The sequence below is a fragment of the Leucopleurus acutus genome, assembly GCF_964270905.1.
Source record: "Leucopleurus acutus genome assembly, chromosome: 4".
Lineage (NCBI taxonomy): Eukaryota > Metazoa > Chordata > Mammalia > Artiodactyla > Delphinidae > Leucopleurus > Leucopleurus acutus.
The window spans coordinates 19,402,077-19,424,104 of record NC_139146.1 but is presented as its reverse complement, the minus strand read 5'-3'; the positions used below and the strand labels follow the sequence as shown (position 1 = coordinate 19,424,104).

Here is a 22,028-nt window from a genome sequence, read left to right as displayed (position 1 = left end):
ATAATGTTCTCATATAGTTATTTAGTAGCTCAGTTCATAGTGATGATATGTGTGGCACTTTTTATTATATTTGAGGGAAAAATGTTAGAAGGTTAGTAAGGCTTTAAGGATATCAGAAAGGGAGTAGGGAGAGAACATTTAATTATTGAGTAAATTGAATGCTAGGAGCATTTAAAGCTTTAAGGGCTCTACTGTCTTTCAAAACAATTACATTAATTGCTGTTGTTTTTTTCCTACAACAGGCTCCTTTTCTTTCTCTGTTCTTTCTGGAAAAGTCATGGTTCGTGAAATCTATTACATTACAGAAGACATGTCTATTAGGTAAGTATAAATAAATAAATAAATGTGGGCCCATCTTAAACAAATTTGAAATATTTCAAAATTTTTTTTGATTATGATACTGTATTGAATATGACTTGCTTTTTATATGAGAAATGTTGGCCTTTTCAAATAAAATCATAAATCAAAAATCATTTTCTTCAGTGACTCATACTTGGTGAATTGATTTTTTTAAATGTTTCTATCAGTGGACTAATTTAGCTAAGGTTTAAGCTGGCAAAATATTATTGAATAGCAGCTTATGGAAATGAATAATCTTATATCATCTGTAGTTTTAAATATTGAGCCATTAGATTACCTGACCATTTTTGTTGTAGAATTCATTGTGGTCATTTGTTATGTAAGCAAGGATCAGAGACGTTGATAACTCTCATCCATTAGTTCCTTAGCATAGATAGTAAGTTTTTAGAATTTTTTAGCGCTTACTAGCATTTCTAATTTTACCTTAAGGTGGAAATGAAATCTGAATATAATAAGAAATGATAGTTCATATGTTTGATATATTCCGTCTTCTGTAAGCCTTGAAAGAAAATCTTACTCTTATTTTTGTGATTTGCTTAAAATTTGTTACTTAGATAAAACTTGAAGATATGGAATTAGTTGAGAGGTGCTAGGGTTTGGCAGCCCTCATACCTCACTTATAACAGAGAGGTAACTTCTTTGTGAGTCTAAAATTATTTCCAAGTTAAAAGTAAAAAGGAAAAGTTAGGCTATAATTCCATGCTTCTGGGATATGAAATGTTGTATCATTGTAGAAATGAAAGAACATCTTTAAAAGTTTTCCCTTAGTGTGCTAATATCCCCCTTTGAAGATTTGGCTTTTAGTTTATATAATTTTAACTCCTTTTTTAAATTTTAAAAATTTTAAATTTAAATTATAAAAGAAAAAGTTTTTTCTGTTAACACTTTATTTTCCTGTTAAATGTAATGTGGTATTACAGTTTACCTAAATAGAAGAATCTAAGAGCTTTGCAAATCTTCTTTTCCTTTCTTAACTGGAAGATTATGAAACATCTTGGTATGCTAGTGTCCTGTTGAAAATTTTGTGTATTTCCTTATTATCAATTGCCTGCATTTTATAATAACTAATTAAGAAATGAGTTAAGGAAATTGTTACTTAAGCTTTCATTTCTGTAATTTATCTTGCTTAGAATTCAAGATGGATTTATAATTTTTCGGTGGTGGAAAATGTATAACCCAAAGCAGAAGCAACATGGTGAGCTTTCATTTCTTCATGTGTTTGAAATCTTCAGTCATATAATCAGAATTTTCATTTGTAGATGTTGGAATGTCTCACATTTTGTAATAGTTAAAAATATTTTTAAAAGCTTTGGAGTTTACAGAACTGATTTTAATACCCCTTGGCTGGAAATCCTTCAGCAGCTTTCCTCTTGCATGGTTAAATGTAGTTTCTTTAGCCTATTATTTACTTAGGGTTATTCTCAGTATGACCCTTACCCACATTTCCACCCTTACCTCCTATTACATCTATGGACTTAATCCCATACTGTGGTTAGAGTGGCCTTCCTAGCACTCTTTAATCATTCTACTAAGACACTTCTCTTACTTTTCAGCTTCTTTGACTTTATTTATACTTTTACGTGACATTGTGACTAATTCTCATTTATCTACTATGGTAAGGATGAGCAGAAAAGAGGAATTGCAGACTTTGACTCTCTTCTGGTTCTGCTTTTTATCATCAGAATTTTCTCTCAGAATATTGTCCTCAAATCTTCATTTCACAACTGTAGGTGTTCCTGTCTGTGAATGTACCCTTCTTTCTCTACATTAACCACACCAGTGGCCTCAAGGAGAGTACACCTTGTCTTTACTTTCTAGAATATTGATTCTCAAACATTTTTGATCTCAGGAACCTATTACATTGTTCTAAATTATTGAGGATTCCAAAGAGCTTTTATTCATGTAAGTTATATCTATTTATATTTACTGCATTCAAAATTAAGCCTGATCATTATAGAAACGTTTTTATTTCATTAAAAATACCTATCATAAATCCATTACATATTAAAATAAATAACAAATTTAATGAAGAATAACTTTTCCAAAGCAAAAAAATTAGTGAAAAGAGTGACACTGTTTTATATTTTGCAAATATTTGAAATATCCTAATGGAAGATAATTGAATTCTCACCTCTGCTTTTATATTCAGTCTGTTGTACCATATACTTCATGTAGCCTTTAAAAAACTCCACTGTCCACTCATGGGAGAATGAGAAAAAGTCAAACATCTTAGTATAATACTATCAAAATAATTCTGACTTTGTGGTCCTCCGAAAAGGGTTTCAGTATCTCCCCAGAGGTCCCTGGACCATACTTTGATAACTACAGAGATTTTAAGTGGGACCTGGGAGTGTAAGGTCAAAAGAGGATGAAACCCCTCCACCTTTTCTTAGCGATGAAGACCTCTGTTTCTGGCACCCCATTGAGATTCTGAAATGGTGGTTGGTTCTGTATAACTTTGGAATTTTGCAATTAAATGTTGGGTTGTGTGTGTGTGTGTGTGTGTGTGTGTGTGTGTGTGTGTGAGCTCACCTAGGAATCTTACCATCGTATATAACTTGTTTGTATAGGAAAATAGGTTTAAAGTTCCAAAAGTTTTAAAACTTATCAAAACTTTGAGCTATCCTAAATTACTTTTAGATTTTGCTATTGTTTCACCATTGTTTAGTCTTTTTTTAAACTGTCATTTCCTTGCTCCCACGTATCTTTTGCCCCTCCTATATAATACGTAATAATGTACTCTACCTTGAAAAGTTTGGCATTAGTTGGTTACAATTTGACATCTGAAGAGGTAATGAAATCAGAATGATTAGAAGAAATAATGGCAAATTTCATGTCTGGAAAAAGTTTTCTAAAAATTAGAGTTGTACATTAGATAATTTTGAACAGAGGCTGAGTGACTTCATATGATAAAAGTATTCTGTGGGACTTTGGAATAGGATTTTTACAATCTTTCATCTGTGATTAAGAATGGCTGGCTGTATGTTATTACCAGTCTTCAGTCTGTGATTTTAGAATATCAGTTGTTAAACCAACCTTTTTACCTCTTTTCTTAGCATTTACTAGAAGCATTCTCACAGGAAAAAAAAGTGTTCTTTAGATATTATGTTAGTGCATTGGGAATCTTTTAAGTTTTGACTTTTTATGAAATCTGAATAAATTCAAAATTTTGAGTCACTTTGCTACACTGTTAACCATGTTAAATGTTGTGGAGAGAATTTTCTTGCTTTTTTTTTTTTAATTTTTAAGTCTTAAAGGTGGCAGTTAAGTAAAGATATCTTACACTTTAGAGATGGTTAAAGCTCATTCCTGAGAGCCAAGTTTTTTTGAGCTCAGTCCCAGCTTCTAACACATTTACTTAACTTTGTGCAGGCCCAGTATTTCTGCCTCTGATTTAGTTTGAAAAGTCCATCTGATTTGTTCCTTAGAGATAGATTACTTTAGGAGAATATTTTTCCTCAGCACATCATGCTTCTTTTAATCTTGTAGTCTGTTAGGTGACTTGCTGTTTTGACTTAATCTTTTTTTTTTTCTCTTTACATGTTTAGTTAACATAAGCTTTGTTGTTAACAAGGTTACAGTGGAGCTGAAACAAAAATTCTCTTCATTTATATAGCTTGTTTGTGATAAAAAAAACTATTTGTATATTTATATTAGGAATTTTATTCCCAATTTTTTTTTTTTTTTTTTTTTTTTTTTTTTAGTATTTTAAAATGTTCATGTGAATGGATAAAGCTGTAGGGGGTGGTGGGGTGAGGAAGCCCATTCGGCCTTAGGGCACCTCCACCCTATGCTTTTTACCCCAGGATTCCAAGGAACACAGTTAGGAAACAACCAATTTTTCTCAAAATCTGTTACCAATTTAGAAACAATTAATGTTCTCAAAACCCCTCATTTGGCAGATGGAGAATCAGAAACTACTGTGATTATAGCAGGTAAAATTGGGACAAAAACCCAGGTCTGCTAACTTCCAGTCTAGTGCTTCTTATATTTATAAGACAACCTTGTCAAATGTGGCCTAAGAAGGTTCCTTAGAGGTTCTTATGGATAAACACTGATCACAGCTTATGGGGAGGAATGAAGACATTTGCAGTATCCAGAGGCAACTGCACGACTTAAACTAAGCCTACTGCGATTGCCCATTTCAGAATTTTCTTTGACACAGGGAATACCATCCTAAATTGTTTATAGTCTTTTTTTTTTGAAGAAAATAATTCATTTTATCATGAACTGTAACATCTTAAAGTGGATTACTATTCACCAAAACACATGGATGAGGGTCAAGAGTAACTGACCCAAGTTCTTTAGGAAAGAGGTAACTTTTGATAAAAATCTTTACCTAATTGAACAGATTTTTATTTTGAATTCACTTTACTGATCATTGTGTTAAGTTGGAGTGGGTGATAAAAAAAAGAGGTGCTATCCACATCCACTTGAGGGAATACATGCATACAAACAATTGTAATTAAAGAAAAAATGGAGCAATGCGTGTGTGTGAAGGAAAAATACTGAGAACCATCTTCAAAGTTGGTCCATACCAACTTTTGTATGGACCACTTGGTGTGGTCCCAGCTGGTTCATGGTTTGATGATGTTGAAAGTTCTGCCCATTGGTCAAGAAGCAGAATGGTAGATGGAGGGCTGTTGTGAAAGTTCCATCTCTTAGGCAGCATGCTTGATGATGACAGTGAGTAGGACTGTGTCATGCAGAGGCGGAGTGGGTGGGAGGGTAGCTCAGATGGAATAACTGGTTTGACCAATGGCAATAAGGTTGGAAAACGGATGTTTAGGAATTAACAACTCCATTTGGTGGTAAATATAAGGTAAAGGAATAATAGGGGATAATTTGGAAGCTGTGCTATGGAGGATATTGAACACCTGGCAGCCACTGCCGTGAAAGGTTTTTGGGCAGGGGAGTGATATGAACTTAGCTCATTTCAAAGAATATAGCAAAATGTAATCACTACTTGAGATGCATAACCCAAGACTAATATAATAGCTCAAATATTAGCCCTTCCTTGACTGGCTCTCCCCTGTCATTTCTTTGTGTCTTGAATTCTTTTTGTCACTCTTAATGTTAACATAAATCTGTGTCTCTGCTCTCCCTCTGTAATTGTCCATAATGTAGAACAGAAATATTACCATAATTTTTGGATATTTTATGTTTTTCTTAATATTGAATAACATTTAAATTATTTTTTCCAAATTGTTCTTTCTCATTTTTTTTTATGCCAGCGGTTTGCAGTAGAAAAAAGATCTCACCCCTCCATTTTACAGTGATGTTAAAAGTTGGTAGACTTTATCAGTTATCACTTTTATAATTCTAATTATTTGCTCATAGTTTTACCTACATTTAAAAATTTAAATGTATGTGCTCATGAATAGCACAGCTTTGGTGAATGGTCACAGAAGTTTCTCTTCCATATGCTTTTAAAAGATATTCTTTGTTGTAAAGGATGACGTTCTTAACAATGTGCTCACAGTTACACCCTTCAAAGGTAAAGACACAATGCCAAATAACAGTACAGGAATAAGCAGTTTGGTCTAAGTACATTATTAGTCTAGCATTTATAAGGGACAGAATTTATCAGTAGAATATAGTGTAGAGGAATGAATAGGCTGCAAAGTAAGCTTTTGATAAAAAGCTGGACAATATTATGGAATATAGGTTAAAATAGTGAGCTCCATTCAGTAGCAAGACCTTACATTCTGGATATTACTTCTTGCTGATTAAGGGAAGATCCATGTGCTTTGGCAGTTAACCAAGCAGGAAGTAGAGATGATTGATAGTTCTTGGTGGAAAATTTAGAAGCCTAACTGGGGCATGTGCCTGAGAAGATACATGGCCACTAGCCTTCCAAGGAGATAGGCCCCATTGGTGGGTAGGACCAAGATTTTCATTAGGAAGTTTTAGAGCTGCTCTATTATGAGAAAAGAGGTGTGTTAAGTGCTGACACTACTATGCCATAGAGCTTGGTTGGGATAATTTAAGCCAGGAGCAGATTTAAAGTTGTCACTTGTCCAGTTTAACCCTTTAAAAAAGAGAAAACAGAACACATCTAATTCATTTACCATAGAGTTTGTTGTGAAATATGCCCTAGGTCACGAATTAGTGATCTGTTATAGATGGTTGTTGGCTAAAGGCCACTTAATGAGGATATCAGTCAAAAATTTTATTTTTAGGGTATTTAATTTTAAGGGATTCTTTTGGAAAATAAATAGCAGGGCCAGTTGCCTCTTAATATGTGGTGATATATCATAGTGTTTAAATTCATACTAGTCTGACAAACTAGGCATGCATCCTTCTTATCCAGAGGAATTCTTGGGCTGTTGAGAAGCGAAAGGATGATGGTAAAGTATGTCCCTTTCTGTTATTTTGTTGCTTAGAAGTTTTAGCCTAATATAATCTAGTACTTTTAAATTTGTAGCATCTAGATCTTGTTTGTTAAATACATAAAGGAAATAAAAATCCCTGAACAATTCTTAAAAGGTCAGCAGGCTATTTTGTCTTTGTGCTAAGTATCGATTCTAAGTATTACAAGGCTTTGTCAGCACTTCTGCACTTTAGATTTTTTACTGCAAATAACATGTGTCCCAATTATATAATTAAATAAGTGCCTTTTTCCTGATTTCCCTTTGGAAAACAAGAAGTCTCAATTAGCTGTTTGCTTAGGAGACTTAAGCTGTTCTACAACATTCATTTACTTTTTTCCTCCATAAATTAACTGCTTGTTAAGAGCCTTTTATGTCTATACTTCTATCTATTGGGTATTTTATTAAAAAATGAGTTTGGGAGGCCCATTATGTGAATGTTATATGACAAGGAGTATGAGAAAGAGAAGATTTCTGCCTTCAAGGGTAGAGCAGTGTTAATGTAGAGAGAAGATTTAAAAGAGCCAGTTGATTATACCTTTCTTAAATTATGTATAAAATAAAGTTTTCCATTTGACTCCCAGTATCAACAGAATGAATGAAACCTAAAAACTGCTTTTAAAATTTCCAGGAGAGATAAATGTCAGTGAGAAATCTAGTGTTACCAGAATTTAACAATTAAATACTACATTTAAGTTTTGACTATTGATCAGTTTTTTTTTTTTTTATAAAATACAAAGAAATAACTGGACCCGTTTTGTACATTTCTGTTTTCAGGGATTAATAACTTTTTTGCTTTTGAAATAGTCATTACATTTATTAATATAATTGATAAGTAATTTTATTTTGTGGTTAAAAACCTATTTAGAGACCTGGATTTTAGTCTGCTTCCTAGTTATATAATCTTGGGCTCTGACTGCTAGGGTTGTTGTGAGGATTAAATGAGATTATATGAGTAAAGTGCCTAGAACAGTTCCTGGAACACAGCAACTGTTCGATAGAGGTGAGCTGCTTTTGTTATTATGATGAACATTATGTCATATTATGAAATGAAAAATTATTTAAAAACAAGAGAATTCAGTACAAATCAAAAGTGAATACATAATTTATATGACTAGTAAGGATTTGACCTGCAAAGTCAAGGGAACTAACTAGTATTTGTGGTATACAGCAATCCTACAGGTAGGTAGAGGTATTCTCATTTTATAGATGAGAAAAATGAGGCTCAGCATGGTTAAGGTACTTGCCTTAGGTCACAGCATTGGTAAATAATGTTACAGGAATCCAATCTTATATCCTTTCTACTGTTTATTTACTGCCTTTTTCTAATTCCTGGAGAATCTAGTGTAGGATTCCCCAACTTTCTTCTTTCCCCCCCAGAAAAGCTGTATATGTGTGTTGCTGAAATTAGGCCTCTGTACACTGGTGCTGGATTAAATCTCAGAGACAGAGTTTTGGGTGAAGTAGAAAGAAATAGCTTTATTACTTTGCCAGGTAAAGGGGGCCACAACGGGCTAATGTCCTCAAGACTGTGTGTCCCACCCTGGAGCGGGTAGTGAGGCATCTTATAGTGTTCAAGGAGCAAATTGTCATTAGCTTGTGGACATTCTTCTGATTGGTTGGTGCTGAGGTAATGGGGAGTCAGCATCATCAGCCTTCTGGTTCTAATCAGTCTGGGGTCTGCGTGCTTGTGGGCAGCATACAGATAATTTCTTCCACCTGATGGGGGTTTCAGTATCTGCAAAACAGCTCAAAGGACATGGCTCAGAATATTATCCGTAGTCCTTGAGGAAGAACTAAAGGTCCTTGACTTTGTTTAATGGCTAAAGTATTATTTTGTCTTGCTTGACTATTTCCCTTTCTTTCTGCATTTTCCACTTCTTTGATTAAATTAATTCTTTGACTAAAGTTTTTCTAGAGACAAAAGGCAGGCAGAGGACATGGGTGGCTCTCTATTCTGAGAAGTTCTCACAGGGTCCTTCTTAGTTACGTGTGTATGTGGGTATGCATGCGTGTACTCACATGTCTATATGTGGGAGATACATGCCTTTGAAACCTATCTGTCTTTTGGTAGAGTGCTCATCTATCTGTTAGGGCAGGTGTTTATTTATGAGGATGTGCCCTGTTGACCTGGGAAGGTATCCCTGTCTATGTGTGGGGTACCTCTGCACGTGGGCTCTGTATGTACATACTTATCTCTGTGAGGGTGATGCTATGAGTACTGAATATGCTAGTACAGTAGTACTTATATTCATGCATCTGCATGGATGGCTCTGTGAGAGTATATGTATGTATGTGTTTGTCTTTGTGAGTGGTTCTGTGTTTGAGTGCTTAAATGAGTGCATGCCCCCCTCTGTATATGTGTGCTCACCTCTGTGTATGTGCTTTTTCCTATGTTTCTGTCTCTATGGGTGTGCTCTTGGGCCACCTTTTTGCATCTGTGTTTGTTGGGATAGGCGTTGACAGATGGAGAGGGAATTGCCATATGGAATATTCCTGGGGATGGCAGAAAGCTGGGATTATTGACAGGAAAGATCCTGGGCAAAGACTCTGAAGAGAATAAGGCCATGTAAGCTTGGAGATCAACCAGGCTTGGAGATCTGATTTACTGTTTAATCACATAGCTTGCTGGCTGGAATATTAGTAATTCAGGTGAAACAAATAGAAGCAATAGAACAAAGAAGTTGAGTGTGAACTCAGCTAAATTTCTCTATTTAAAAATATGAAACCAAAAGCTGCTTTTAAAATGCTTATAGATTCACTATTTCTTCAGTATTTTTCTAAAGTGATTTTTGGAAGGAAAAGAGTGGTCTGGGCATTTTGTTCAATCTTACTTAAAATTTAAAAGCCCATCTATTATTTCTGTTTAAGGATTTAACATATTTATTGAGCCCCTTCTACATACCAGGCGCTGTTTTAGGCACCAGGGATAGAAGAGTGAACACAACAGGAAAAAATCATCTCTAAAGGAGTTTACATTCTAGTTGGGGGAGGTGACAATCAATAATAAATAATGCAAAAAAAACAACAGTTGGGAAAATGGGTAGGGATTGTTGAGAGGATCTTGCAGTGTTTTAGTATTAAGTATTTAGTGTTTATCAGTGTTTTCAAAATACTTTCAGAGATTAATACCTTTATCTTTGTACCTTGTTGTCTTTAGTAAGTTAGTGTAGCCATATTCTTTCGTTTCGGTTATATTGAAAGAAGAGAGTCAGAAGTGCATGTCCAGCAAGTTGAAGATCAAATTGAGAATAATCCTGTTTCCATTTTTATACAGTCATCATTTGTTTATTCATCACTGCTGATCCAGCTAGGAGCCAGTCCAGACTCTTGATTTTCCCCATGGCTCCTTCTGTAGCTCATCCACTGGCCTTTATAGTATATTCCTAACGATCAAGGCATTTGTATTCAGGGATTATGATCAAGTGTTCCAAAAGTAAATTTGAAAACAAATGCCTTAAATGAGTTTTGAGGTAAATTTTGATTGAGTTGCTTTATGACCTTGAAGAATTGCATAATGATTAATTCCTACTTGTATAGATCAAAGTGGGAATAGAAAAATAACCTACTTTGCATTTATTATGCTTCCACATGTTGGGTTTCCCAAAAGTCTTAGATCTATTTGTTTGAGGATATTTTTGTTTTACTTAGGAGTATGATTTGTGGTAAGATGCTCTGTTCCTCTTTCATACAAATGAGCCCTACTATGTACTAAGAATTGTTCTAGGCCCCAGAGAAACGATAGTGAATAAAACAAGTTTTTTCTCTTAAAGAGCTTGCTTCATTCTGAATCCTTGCTTGGGAAGGATTCAGATAATTAGCGAGTAAATATATGTAGCATCGAGGAGTGAGTGAGGAAAATATGGCATTGAGGAGAGTCAGAGTAGGGTCAGTAGAGAAGAGAGTGCTGTTTTGCAGGGAGGGTGCTGTGTACATAAGGAAGTCGGGAGAGGCTTCAGTGATAGGGGATGGTTAAACAGAAACATGAAGCAAGTTAAGGAAATGAGTTATTGTGACTATCTGGGGGAAGGACATTTCCTGGTTGTTCAGGTTCTGGTTTATAACCAAAATGGAGGCCAGTTTATTGGAGGGAGGACTGGAAGGGGAGAAGAGTGCAGATCCTATAAGATTTTATAAGTCACTTTTAAAGGAACTTGGTATCAATGAGAGAGGAGACCATCAGAAAATTAGGAAACAGGAGAGTGACATGATTTTAGTTAGGGCTTTTTTTTTTTTCTGTACGCGGGCCTCTCACTGTTGTGGCCTCTCCCGTTGTGGAGTACAGGCTCCAGACGCGCAGGCTCAGCGGCCATGGCTCATGGGCCCAGCCGCTCTGTGGCATGTGGGATCCTCCCAGACCAGGGCACGAACCTGTGTCCCCTGCATCGGCAGGCGGACTCTCAACCACTTCGCCACCAGGGAAGCCCTAGATAGGATTTTTGAAAGATCTGGCCACTGTGTAAAGCACAGGCATAAGGGAAATAAGGGCAGAAGCAGGGAGAGTAGTTACGAGGCTGTTGTGTTAAAACAGGTGCAGGTTGATGGGGACTTGGGCCAGAGTGGTGAGGAGTGGTTTCTGGATATATGTTGAAAGAAAAGCTGACAAGATTTGCTGATAATATCTGGGACAAGAAAGAAAGAGAGCAGTCAAATTTTTTGGCCTGAGCAATTGAAAAGATTGACTCGCTGTTGATAAGGTGGGGAATATTGTGGAGTAGGTTTGGGTGGGAAAATCGAGTGTTTGGTTGGGTATGTCAAGTGCGTGATGCCTGTTAGACATCAAATTGGAGATATTTGAGTAGGCTGCTGGATATTTGACCCTGACATTTTGAGAAGAGGTCATGAATGATTACTGTAGAAAGGTTTAAAACCTAATGAGTGATAAAGTTTGATTTACTTATTTAAAAATGATAATGAGGGCTTCCCTGGTGGCACAGTGGTTGAGAGTCCACCTGCCGATGCAGGGGACGCGGGTTCGTGCCCGGTCCAGGAAGATCCCACATGCCACGGAGTGGCTGGGCCCGTGAGCCATGGCTGCTGAGCCTGCGCGTCCGGAGCCTGTGCTCCGCAACGGGAGAGGCCACAACAGTGAGAGGCCTGCATACCGCAAAAAAAAAAAAAAAAAAAGATAATGATATTTATAACTATTAAATCTTAGAATACTTCATATGTATTTTAAAAAAGTGTGTTTCTTATTTTTATTTTAATTTTAAGAATTTGACCTACAGCAAGAAAAAGGGGAACACACTTTATGTAATAGCTTAGGGATCGTCTTAGCTTTTAGCCATTTGATAAGTCTGAAGAAATAGGAGAGAGAACATAGGTCAAGAGCTGTCTAAAAAATATAAGAAAAGTTACAACTCTTAAGCATTAGTTTTTTGAAGGATTGTGTTTATCTTTTTTTCCTCTCTTGTCTCAGGAAGTAATGAGGGAAAAAACCTTGATTGGAGTAAAAGTAAAAGCATTACTGTATAAAAATATGAATGTGTTGATTCATTTTCCTCAGCTTATTTTTGAAATATGAGTGGCAGTGTATTTTTCGTTTGTTAATTTAAACTAAAATTTACATTTATTTAGGGTGTTTGACATCTCATATGCTGTTTTGCTAATAATTTGAGAAGAAATTAATATTGGTGAAATTTGGTACGTTACTAAACCACAGCTTAAGCTACTAAAATGAAAGTTGGTAATTCTCTTTACCCATTTAAAAAAATTAAATTATTCTAACTGGTCATATCTAATTTTAATTGCCTTTCAATTGAATTTGTTTGACAGGGATAAAAACAGATAAAGGTTGAAAAAGAAGTCTTAAAAAACACATGTATCATTTATAACAAAATAAAGCACTGATTGTGGTACCTTTCTTCTGACCCTTTTTGGTTGACATGAGATGCACTGTCTTGGATTATTTCCTCAGTAGGAACAAGTGCCCTATCTATACTTGGATTTATTACTATTGTCACTTATATTTACTATAATTGTCTTTTATTTGAGATTACTATTTGAGTCTACAGTTTATAGAATCTTTGTTTTAGCATTGTGTAGTTTTTAAAAACAAACTAGTATTTATGAAAAGTCCTGGTTTCTGTGATGCACAAGTTCAAATAATAGTGTGATGTTTAAATGCATCATACTTTGAACAATTTGCTATTTATATTTTAGTATACACTTATGGCTATATTGGGGTAAAGTTTTACTCTGTTATTGGCATTGTGCTGTTCTTAGCATACAGTCTTTAAGTTTTGTTGTTATACACCCAGAATGTAGAAATTCAGATTGTTTTTAGAGTGCTAAATTGAAATACTGTAGTAAATCAGCTTTTTTCTTTCTTTTGACCATGTTTTATTGCTTTAAAAATATTATTCCCTTTTATCAAAGACTTCTGTTTTAAAAGAAATCATTTGAGTTACTTTAGCTGTGGAAAAGATTTGACTTAAAACTTTGACTAAAGTTTTTAAAAAGTTGACTAAAAATTTTTTTTTTTTTTTTTGTAATTGATGTCTTTAGATCCAAAGGCAGAAACTAGATTATACATCACAGTCAATGACTTTGAATTTCATGTGTATAATCGTTCAGATCTTTATGGACATCTTCAAGAATTGTTTGGTTTGGAGCCAACAATAATTCTACCCAAGAAAGAAGATGATAAAACACGAGAAAATGGAAGAACAAGAACCCAGTCCAAAATTGAAAGGTTGATTGTCAGACTTGAATTCTATTAATCTCGAACATTTAAACATCCGCTTTTATTAGAGTATTATTAACACTGTTTACCTAAACACAGCCTAATCTTTCTTTGTAGATTAACTAAAACTTTTATTCTCACAAATAAGTATATAATTCTTCAAAAATTTCAAATAATACAGAATTATGTAATGTGAAAAAGCAGTCCCGGTCTATTCTTCTCACCAGTTCTACTTCCTTCTTTGTTGATAACTACTATCAATTTGTTTTTTATTCTTTTGAATGCACATACATAAGTCTATACATACATATACATAGCTAAGGTGCATATACAATTATATTATTTTATCTGTTTCTGGGCTCTCCGTTCTGGTTCATTGACCTATTTGTTTTCTTTTCTTTTTTTTTTTTTTTTTCTGTTTTTTTTGTGGTATGCGGGCCTCTCACTGTTGTGGCCTCTCCTGTTAGGAGCACAGGCTCCGAACGCGCAGGCTCAGTGGCCATGGCTCATGGGCCCAACCACTCCACGGCATGTGGGATCTTCCCGGACCGGGGCACGAACCTGTGTCCCTTGCATCAGCAGGTGGACTCTCAACCACTGAGCCACCAGGGAAGCCTGACCTATTTGTTTTCTTTCACCAGTACCACAGTGTGTTGATTACTGTAGCTTTACATTTAAGTCTTGAAATCAGGTAGTGTCAGTCCTCCAACTTTGCTTTTCTCCTTCAGTGTTGTCTTGGCTATTGTGGGTCTTTTGCCTCTCCATATAAACTTTAGAATCAGTTTGCCAATATCCAGGGGTTTCGGTAGGGATTGCATTGAATCTATAAATCAAGTTGGGAAGAATTGACATCTTGACAGTATTGAGTCTTCCTGTTAATGAACATGGAATGTTTCTTTAGTTATTTAGTTCTCTTTGATATCTTTCATCAGAGTTTTATAGTTTTCCTCGTGTAGATCTTGTAGAAAATTTGTTAAATTTATACCTATTTCATTTTCTGTGGTGCTAATGTACGATATTATGTTTTTAATTTCAAATTCCACTTGTTCATTGGTGGTATATAGGAAAGTGATTGACTCTTGTATATTACTAACCTTGTATCCTGCAACCTTGCTGTAGTCATTAGTTCTAAGAGTATTCTTGATCAGTTCTTTCCGATTTTCAACATAGATGATTGTGTCAGCTGCAAACAAAGAAAGTCTTATTTCTTCCTTCCCAATCTGTATACATTTTATTTCCTTTTTTTGTCTTATTGCAATAGCTAGAACTTCTAGTATGAATTTGGAAAAGAATGGTGAGAGGGGACACCTTGCTTCATACCTGATCTTAGTGGGAAAGCTTCTCGTTTCTCACTGTTAAGTATCATGTTAACTGTAGGTTTTTGTTGGTTGATATTCTTTATCAAGTTGAGGAAGTTCCCCTCTATTCCTAGTTAGTAAAACTAGAGGTTTTAATCATGAATGGGTATTGGATTTTGTCAGATGCTTTTTCTGTATCTGTTGGTATGATCCTTTGATTTTTCACTTTTAGCCTGTTAATTGATTTTTGACTGTTGAACCAGCCTTGTATACATAATAGTTTTATTTATTTATTTATTTTTTGCGTTACGCGGGCATCTCACTGTTGTGCCCTCTCCCGTCGTGGAGCATAGGCTCCGGACGCGCAGGCTCAGTGGCCATGGCTCACGGGCCTAGCCGCTCCGCGGCATGTGGGATCTTCCCGGACCGGGGCACGAATCCGTGTCCCCTGCATTGGCAGGTGGACTCTCAACCACTGTGCCACCAGGGAAGCCCTAGTTTTATTTTTTTTAAAGTAGATGATGAGGATGTTTATTCTCAATTAAATATTTAGTGCATATTATGTCCCAGGCACTGAGCTTGAGGTACTGGAGATACTGAGAATATGACAACTGTTCTATCTTGAGGGAATTTACAGCCTACTGTGGGAGTTAGAACACTTAGCAGGCAATTTTAGTGCAAGAAATATAACAGGGACAAGAATAGAATTCTCTGGGCACACATAGAAGGATCCGGGAAGATAGGAACCTTAAAGGTGAATGAATTAAGCAGAGAAGGAGTTGAAAGTTCTACCATGGAGAAGAAACATCATATGCAATAGAGAAGTTGTTACTGAGACTGGAGTGGATTACTTGAGGTGGGGATAAATTAGACTAAAATGTTTAGCAGGATCTGGGTTAGAAATATGGCCTTACCCCAGGTCAGCAGTGTTGTGTTGTGATTGGAGGGAGATAAGACTGGAGGCAGGGAGACCAGATAGAAGGACGTAGTACAGTTCAGGGAAGAGATGATCATCAACTGGGTTGTTAGCAAGGGGAAGGAAGAGAAGGAGATGGATTCCAGATACATTTAAGCAGATGAATACTTAAGAGAGTGATGAATTAGATGTGGAGAACAAATAAGAAGGTTGAGTCAACAGTGAATCCAAATTTCTAATTTAAGCAGTAGTCATGCTTAGTCAGGGAACATTAGAGAAAGGTTAGGGGGTGGTAGTGAGGTTAGTTTTGAATTTAGTTTTAAGCACTGAAGGCCATCTTACAAATATGGCTCCAGAAGTGTGATTTAGGAGTTATTGGGTTATTGAAGAGACATGCCTTGAGTTTTCATATGAAATCTTTAGTGAATTGCTGTGAATTTTTCATTTCTTAAATTTTGTGTACTTTGTGTATGGCCAATTCCTTTTTTCTTACTCTTGGTCTATCCTTTTCATTGTATTGAGAGGAAATTATTTTGCCACAGAGTGGTGGGAGTAGGGAAGGAGAAGGATCAGCTGAACTGTCAGAAGTGCTTAAAACACTTAAAACATCTAAGTAACTTATATCTTGGTAATTTTTGTTTTAATTATAATTTTTGCTGTCTTGTAAAATGATATAATGTAGTGTGATAGGCATAATGACAGATGTAATGACAGCACATCATAATTTATATTTTGTCATTAAAGCTTGTCATTCTGAAAATATACTTTTTTGTTATAGCTTCTTATATAAAAATTGGTGAATGATAGAGTACATTCTAGGAGACATTTTAGGGATATTGGTGTCCCTTAGATGGTCATTGTTTTGTTTACTGAGCAGTCATTAGATATATTTGGAAAGATATAACTGGTATTAATAATGTGTATTGTGGGACTTCCCTGGTGGCGCAGTGGTTAAGAATCTGCCTGCCAGTGCAGGGGACACGGGTTCAATCCCTGGTCCGTGAAGATCCCACATGCCGCAGAGCAGCTAAGCCTGTGCGCCACAACTACTTAGCCTGCGCTCTAGAGCCAGCGAGCCACAACTACTGAAGCCCACGTGTCTAGAGCCTGTGCTCCACAACAAGAGAAGCCACTGCAGTGAGAAGCCCACACACCACAACAAAGAGTAGCCTCTGCTCACCACAACTAGAGAAAGCCTGCGTGCTGCAACGAAGACCCAACACAGCCAAAACATAATAATAATAATAATAATAATGTGTACTGTGAGGAAGTCAACGGTATTCTCAGGTACTTAATTTTTCTCATATGTCAATTTTTGTTTTTTTTCTCAGAGTTAAAGTAAAAACAGAATCTCAAGACCCCACATCTTCATGGAGATCACTTATTCCAGTCATAAAGGTCAATGTGAGCACGGTAAGTAAATTCCACTACAATTAATGTTTCATGGGTTAATAACAGAACCTTTTATTTTTGAAAATATAATTTTCACTTAAAGTAATTTTGTAGAGGTCTTTGGGTTCCATTCTTAATAAAGTGAAAGAATTATTTCAACACCAATACCATTTTAGCACAAATGTATAGACCTTTAAGGCTATTTATTTATTCACAAGTGCTCAAATTTCTTTAAACACTAGTCTAAATTGATCAGTGGAGCAAGTTAAACAGTGTATAGTGCTAAAGTGGAATCATTTAGTAGTTGCTTGAAAATGCTTGTTATTAGGTCAGCTGAGAAAAAAAAAATAGCCTAAATAGTATGGCATAATATCTCTTATCTGTTTTTTTTAGGGACGCTTGGCCTTTGGAAATCATTACCAGCCTCAAACTCTGTGCATCAACTTTGATGATGCTTTCTTAACCTATACTACAAAACCACCTTCCAGTCATCTTGATCAGTTCATGCATATTGTGAAGGGAAAGCTTGAAAATGTTCGAGTCATGCTTGTTCCTAGTCCAAGATATGTTGGTCTTCAAAATGATGAGTAAGAAAGTCATAAAAATAACAAATAACTTCTTTATACCTATTGTAGCTTATCATTTAGAATCTTTAGTATCCTTTTAATTTCTTTGCTATAAGTTGGGCAATAATTACATATATTTCTCTATTAAATCAACTGAGAGTATTCCTGCTTTATAAGATAAATGAATGGAGTTTATCCACTGGTAAACTCCTATTTTAAATATTTTTCTATGAGCTGTTTTTCTTGTTCTTTAATTGTAATAGTTAATATTTATTGCCATTTAATATATGTCAGGCACTGTTTATAAGCTTATAATTTTTCTGTCCTTTTCTCAGTGTATTTGGGAAATTTATTTTGGGCAATTGAACCCTGATGTTTGTATGTTAGAAAATACACATTACAGGTAGGTTTTTATTTTCAGAAGGGATGGATAAATAGTAAATTCAACAAATTCATTATAGTAGAGTATCATTGGAGTTAATGAAAAGTTGAAAGTTGAATCAGAATTACTCTTGGAAAACTGATGAAGTTAAGACAGTTTTGGAATTCAGTTGACATTTAAGTCCCAGTCAGTTTTCCACTTAGCTTTCCAGATTTGCTTTCCTTCAGTGAAGTAGCTCCTTGCTTTTAGGAGACACATTGTAATAATGACGCACACTAGAGTCACCCTCTTTGTGGTGGGATGCTTCCATTCCAGAGGACCGAGGTCCCCAGGTAACAGACACATGACTCGCATCTGACTCCCAGGCCACATGCTCATGAGTGGGGTGAGGGCTCTTGTAATCTTTGTTATTCTCAATCACTATCCTTTTCTGTGAAGGAGTCTATCGTTAAATTTGTGTAATTTAGTATTCATGTGATAAAAGTAAAAGTATTCATGTGATGAGTTTCCACTGTCTCAGCTTTTGTCTTTGTGTGTAGGCAATATAAAGTTTGAGGTTATGAGAAACATGATTGTTTCTTTTTAGTTCCTACTTTTGGCTAGTTTGCTATTAGATTTTCTAGGGATTGGCTAGAATGACACAGTCATTTTCCCAGCTTGAGTACCGGGGAGGCTCTGGGTCTACCTGGTTTCACACTCTTCAGGATCACTGAATTGCTAAGCATCTTGGAGTATAAGCTACGCACACAATTCTATATTTATGGGTGCAAGTTGTAATACTGAAAAAAATAAATCTGGGTTTTTGTGAAAATTACTACAAAGTAAAATGAAGAAGTGTCCTGCTATTTGTATAAAAAGATTTAAAATTGTATTTTTCACTCTTCAGTAGTAAACATGGAGATTAAATAATGAGATTAAACCCTAACCTTTGTGATTTAATACATATTTAGAAGAAGATTGTTGAATTTGTATGTGTTATATTATCTGATGATTGAGAGGTTAATCTTGATATGGAAGGAAGATATTGTGGTGTATGATAAAGACAAAAGTTGTTAAATCAAAGCAAGTAGAGGGAAGTTAATTGATGGTACAGAAACATTCATTCCAGAATTTGAGTTCAAGATGTTTGCTTTAAGTTTATTTTAAGTTGATCAACTAAATATTCTTGGAAATAGGTAACATAAAGTTGTTAAAAATGACAACATTTTTTTAATTTAATGTTTCTGAAAGGTTATTCTTTATTTTACAATATATAAGATGATATTTTTAATCAGTTTTATAGTGTTATTAATATAAAATGGTTGAATTTGAAGTCTAATTTTAAATTTATTGTTGCAAATGCAGAATATGATTATTATATTCCAATGAACATTGTTCTTCCATTGTATTTAATTAAACTTTGTTTTATTTATTTTTTTGTTTTTATTTTTTTGCGGTACACGGGCCTCTCACTGTTGTGGCCTCTCCCGTTGCGGAGCACAGGCTCCGGATGCGCAGGCCCAGTGGCCATGGCTCACGGGCCCAGCCACTCCGCGGCATGTGGGATCTTCCCAGACCGGGGCACGAACCCGTGTCCCCTGCATCAGCAGGTGGACTCTCAACCACTGCGCCACCAGGGAAGCCCTAAACTTTGTTTTAAATGGATTTCTCTCATTCAAAACTTAAAGTGAGAAATGCAAAACAGATTTTTTTGTCTTTCTTTAACTGATTTTACTGGTCAAAATTTTTTCAGTGCCAATTTTTTATATAGTCTAATATAGAAAACAATTATGGAACAATTTATTGTGTATGTGAAAGATGTTTTCCCTTTTCAAGTTTCTACACTTGATTGCTTTTTAGTTTTCTTTTTTGTTTTCACCCATTACCATCGTTAATTAGCATACTGAACATTTTATATTCTGGAGATGTACTTAGTTTGCCTTCCACCTTCCTTTGTATAGACCACCAAGATTAATGGGAGAAGGTTTTGTGGTGATGCAGTCGAATGATGTTGACATCTACTATTACATGGATGAGCCAGGTATTATTTTTTGAAAATATGTTTCATAGCTACAATTCTGTTTCTTCTATGAAATGCTGATATCTAATAATATTTTAAGTATCCTTGTGTAGGATATAAATAAGCATTAATAATGGTAAATGTGGATGTGAGAATGCCTACCTAAAAAATATCTGTGTCATTTGTCAAAAGTTGAATATTCTTTAGTATTTCAGATCAAAAGAGAAAAATATAGTAATCTTTCCTTCAAATTCCATTTTTGCAAGTATACTTCAAAAATTGTGAATACAAATGACCGTGAGTGAAAACCAATAGAGAATGTGATGATAGTTAAGGTAGTTCATGCTGGCTTAGGGGAAAAATATCACAGTAAGTTGGATTTGAGGCTTAAAGTTTAAGGATTGAAGTCCAGCTAGTTACAGTGCTTCACAGGTGGCCTCAGTTTTATAAATAAGCTAAATATTGGATTTTTAGTCATTTTTTCCTAATTATTGTTTTTCATACCTTTCAGGAGGTTTATGAGGTCAAAGTATGTTCAAAATTAGGATGTTATTTGCCTTTTTTTTTTACCATGTTGTATTGATGGTGTAAAAGTTACAGGGGGCAAAACTTCTGGTGCTTTAGCATGAATCAAGGCAGTGATTCCAGACTATACTAGTGATCCCTGTCTTTTTCACTGCCACGCAGTCACAATAAAACAAATGCCAGTGTACTTTACAGTGTCTTTGATTAAGCAGTAAAAATTACTTTTATCAAATCTTGACCCTTCAGTAAACTTTTTAATATTCATTTAATAAAATGATAAGAACACGGAATACACTTCTGCCTCATACCAAAGTACACTGTTGTTTCGAGGAAAAGCACTCTGTGATTGAGTTCCAAGCTGAACTGTTTGCTCTTTTCATGGAATACCAGTTGTGCTTGAAAGAGCAACTAGGGACAAACTATGGTTTTGAGCTTTCATGTGAAAGTTAGAATTTTGGAAAACTTGGGTCTGCCACTGTGAGTTTGATGACTTTTCTGATGAGACTACCAGTGTTATTAACAATATGACTTCTTAAATGTTTAATAATGAAATTTGTCTATTTGGGAAAAATATGTATGTCTCAGTGAACCAATATTTTCCAAATGAACAATTCATGATGTCCGTAAAAGATTTATTCAGAGTACAAGAGAGATCAGTAAATTTTAACGTGTCAGAGTATGAGAAGTTCAGCAATATGGTTTCAGATTCCACATTGCAAGTAATCTTTAAGAAATTACCATTTGTTGAATTTTGGTCTAGTGTCAAAGAATATCCAAAATTATCTGAAAAAGCTATTAAAATACTCCTCCCTTTTTTGTCTACCTATTTGTATGAGGCTAGGTTTTCTTCAATAGATTAAGTGCAGAAACAGCTGTGAGAATTCAGTTGTTTTCTATTAAGCTGTATATTTAAGAAATTTGCCAAAATAAAAACGATGCCAACACTTCTCAATAAATTAATTTGTTTTAGAAAATATGCTTATTTTGATTAAAAAATATTTTCATTCAAAATGAAATAAAATTTTATTTGTTTTCATTAAAATGTAGTTATTTTTCACATCATATTTTCATTAAATCTTATTAGACATTTTGTTATGTCAACATGTAATGAGCTTATTTTAAAAATAAAATTTTAAAATATTGCTCAATTCAAATTTTGAATACAGTAAATTTTGATAGATAACAATACCAAAAAAATCCCACTTTGGGGTCCTCAATATAGAGTGTAAAGGGTTCCTGAGATCAAAAAATTTTTAGAAATGTTGATCTAAGGAAGCCTTTTAATGGTTATTTTAAGTAACTATCTTCATATTGTATATTCTGCAATATAGGACTTGTTCCAGAAGAAACAGAAGAAACTATTGAAGGAGAAATGAGCAGTGAGGATTGCAAATTACAAGATTTGCCTCCCTGTTGGGGACTGGATATAGTTTGTGGTAAAGGAACAGATTTCAACTATGGGCCATGGGCTGATAGGCAGAGGTACTTGATTAAATTATATTTCTAAGTCAAACATTTTGGGATAATACTATAA

The 22,028-nt window shown here is 35.0% G+C and overlaps 1 protein-coding gene across 6 annotated transcripts in view; it reads left to right on the top strand.

Annotated features, from left to right (window-relative positions):
• The window catches only part of BLTP1 (bridge-like lipid transfer protein family member 1), a 212,003-nt gene that overhangs the window by 26,601 nt on the left and 163,374 nt on the right, over nt 1-22,028 (top strand). For all 6 annotated transcript variants that reach the window (XM_082837740.1, XM_082837741.1, XM_082837744.1 and 3 more), the window contains 7 exons: nt 243-321; nt 1,491-1,555; nt 13,239-13,425; nt 16,962-17,043; nt 17,416-17,609; nt 19,911-19,990; nt 21,826-21,976. In XM_082837740.1, coding sequence (XP_082693866.1) covers nt 243-321; nt 1,491-1,555; nt 13,239-13,425; nt 16,962-17,043; nt 17,416-17,609; nt 19,911-19,990; nt 21,826-21,976 — 838 coding nt within the window. The remainder of the gene's footprint in view (nt 1-242; nt 322-1,490; nt 1,556-13,238; nt 13,426-16,961; nt 17,044-17,415; nt 17,610-19,910; nt 19,991-21,825; nt 21,977-22,028) is intronic.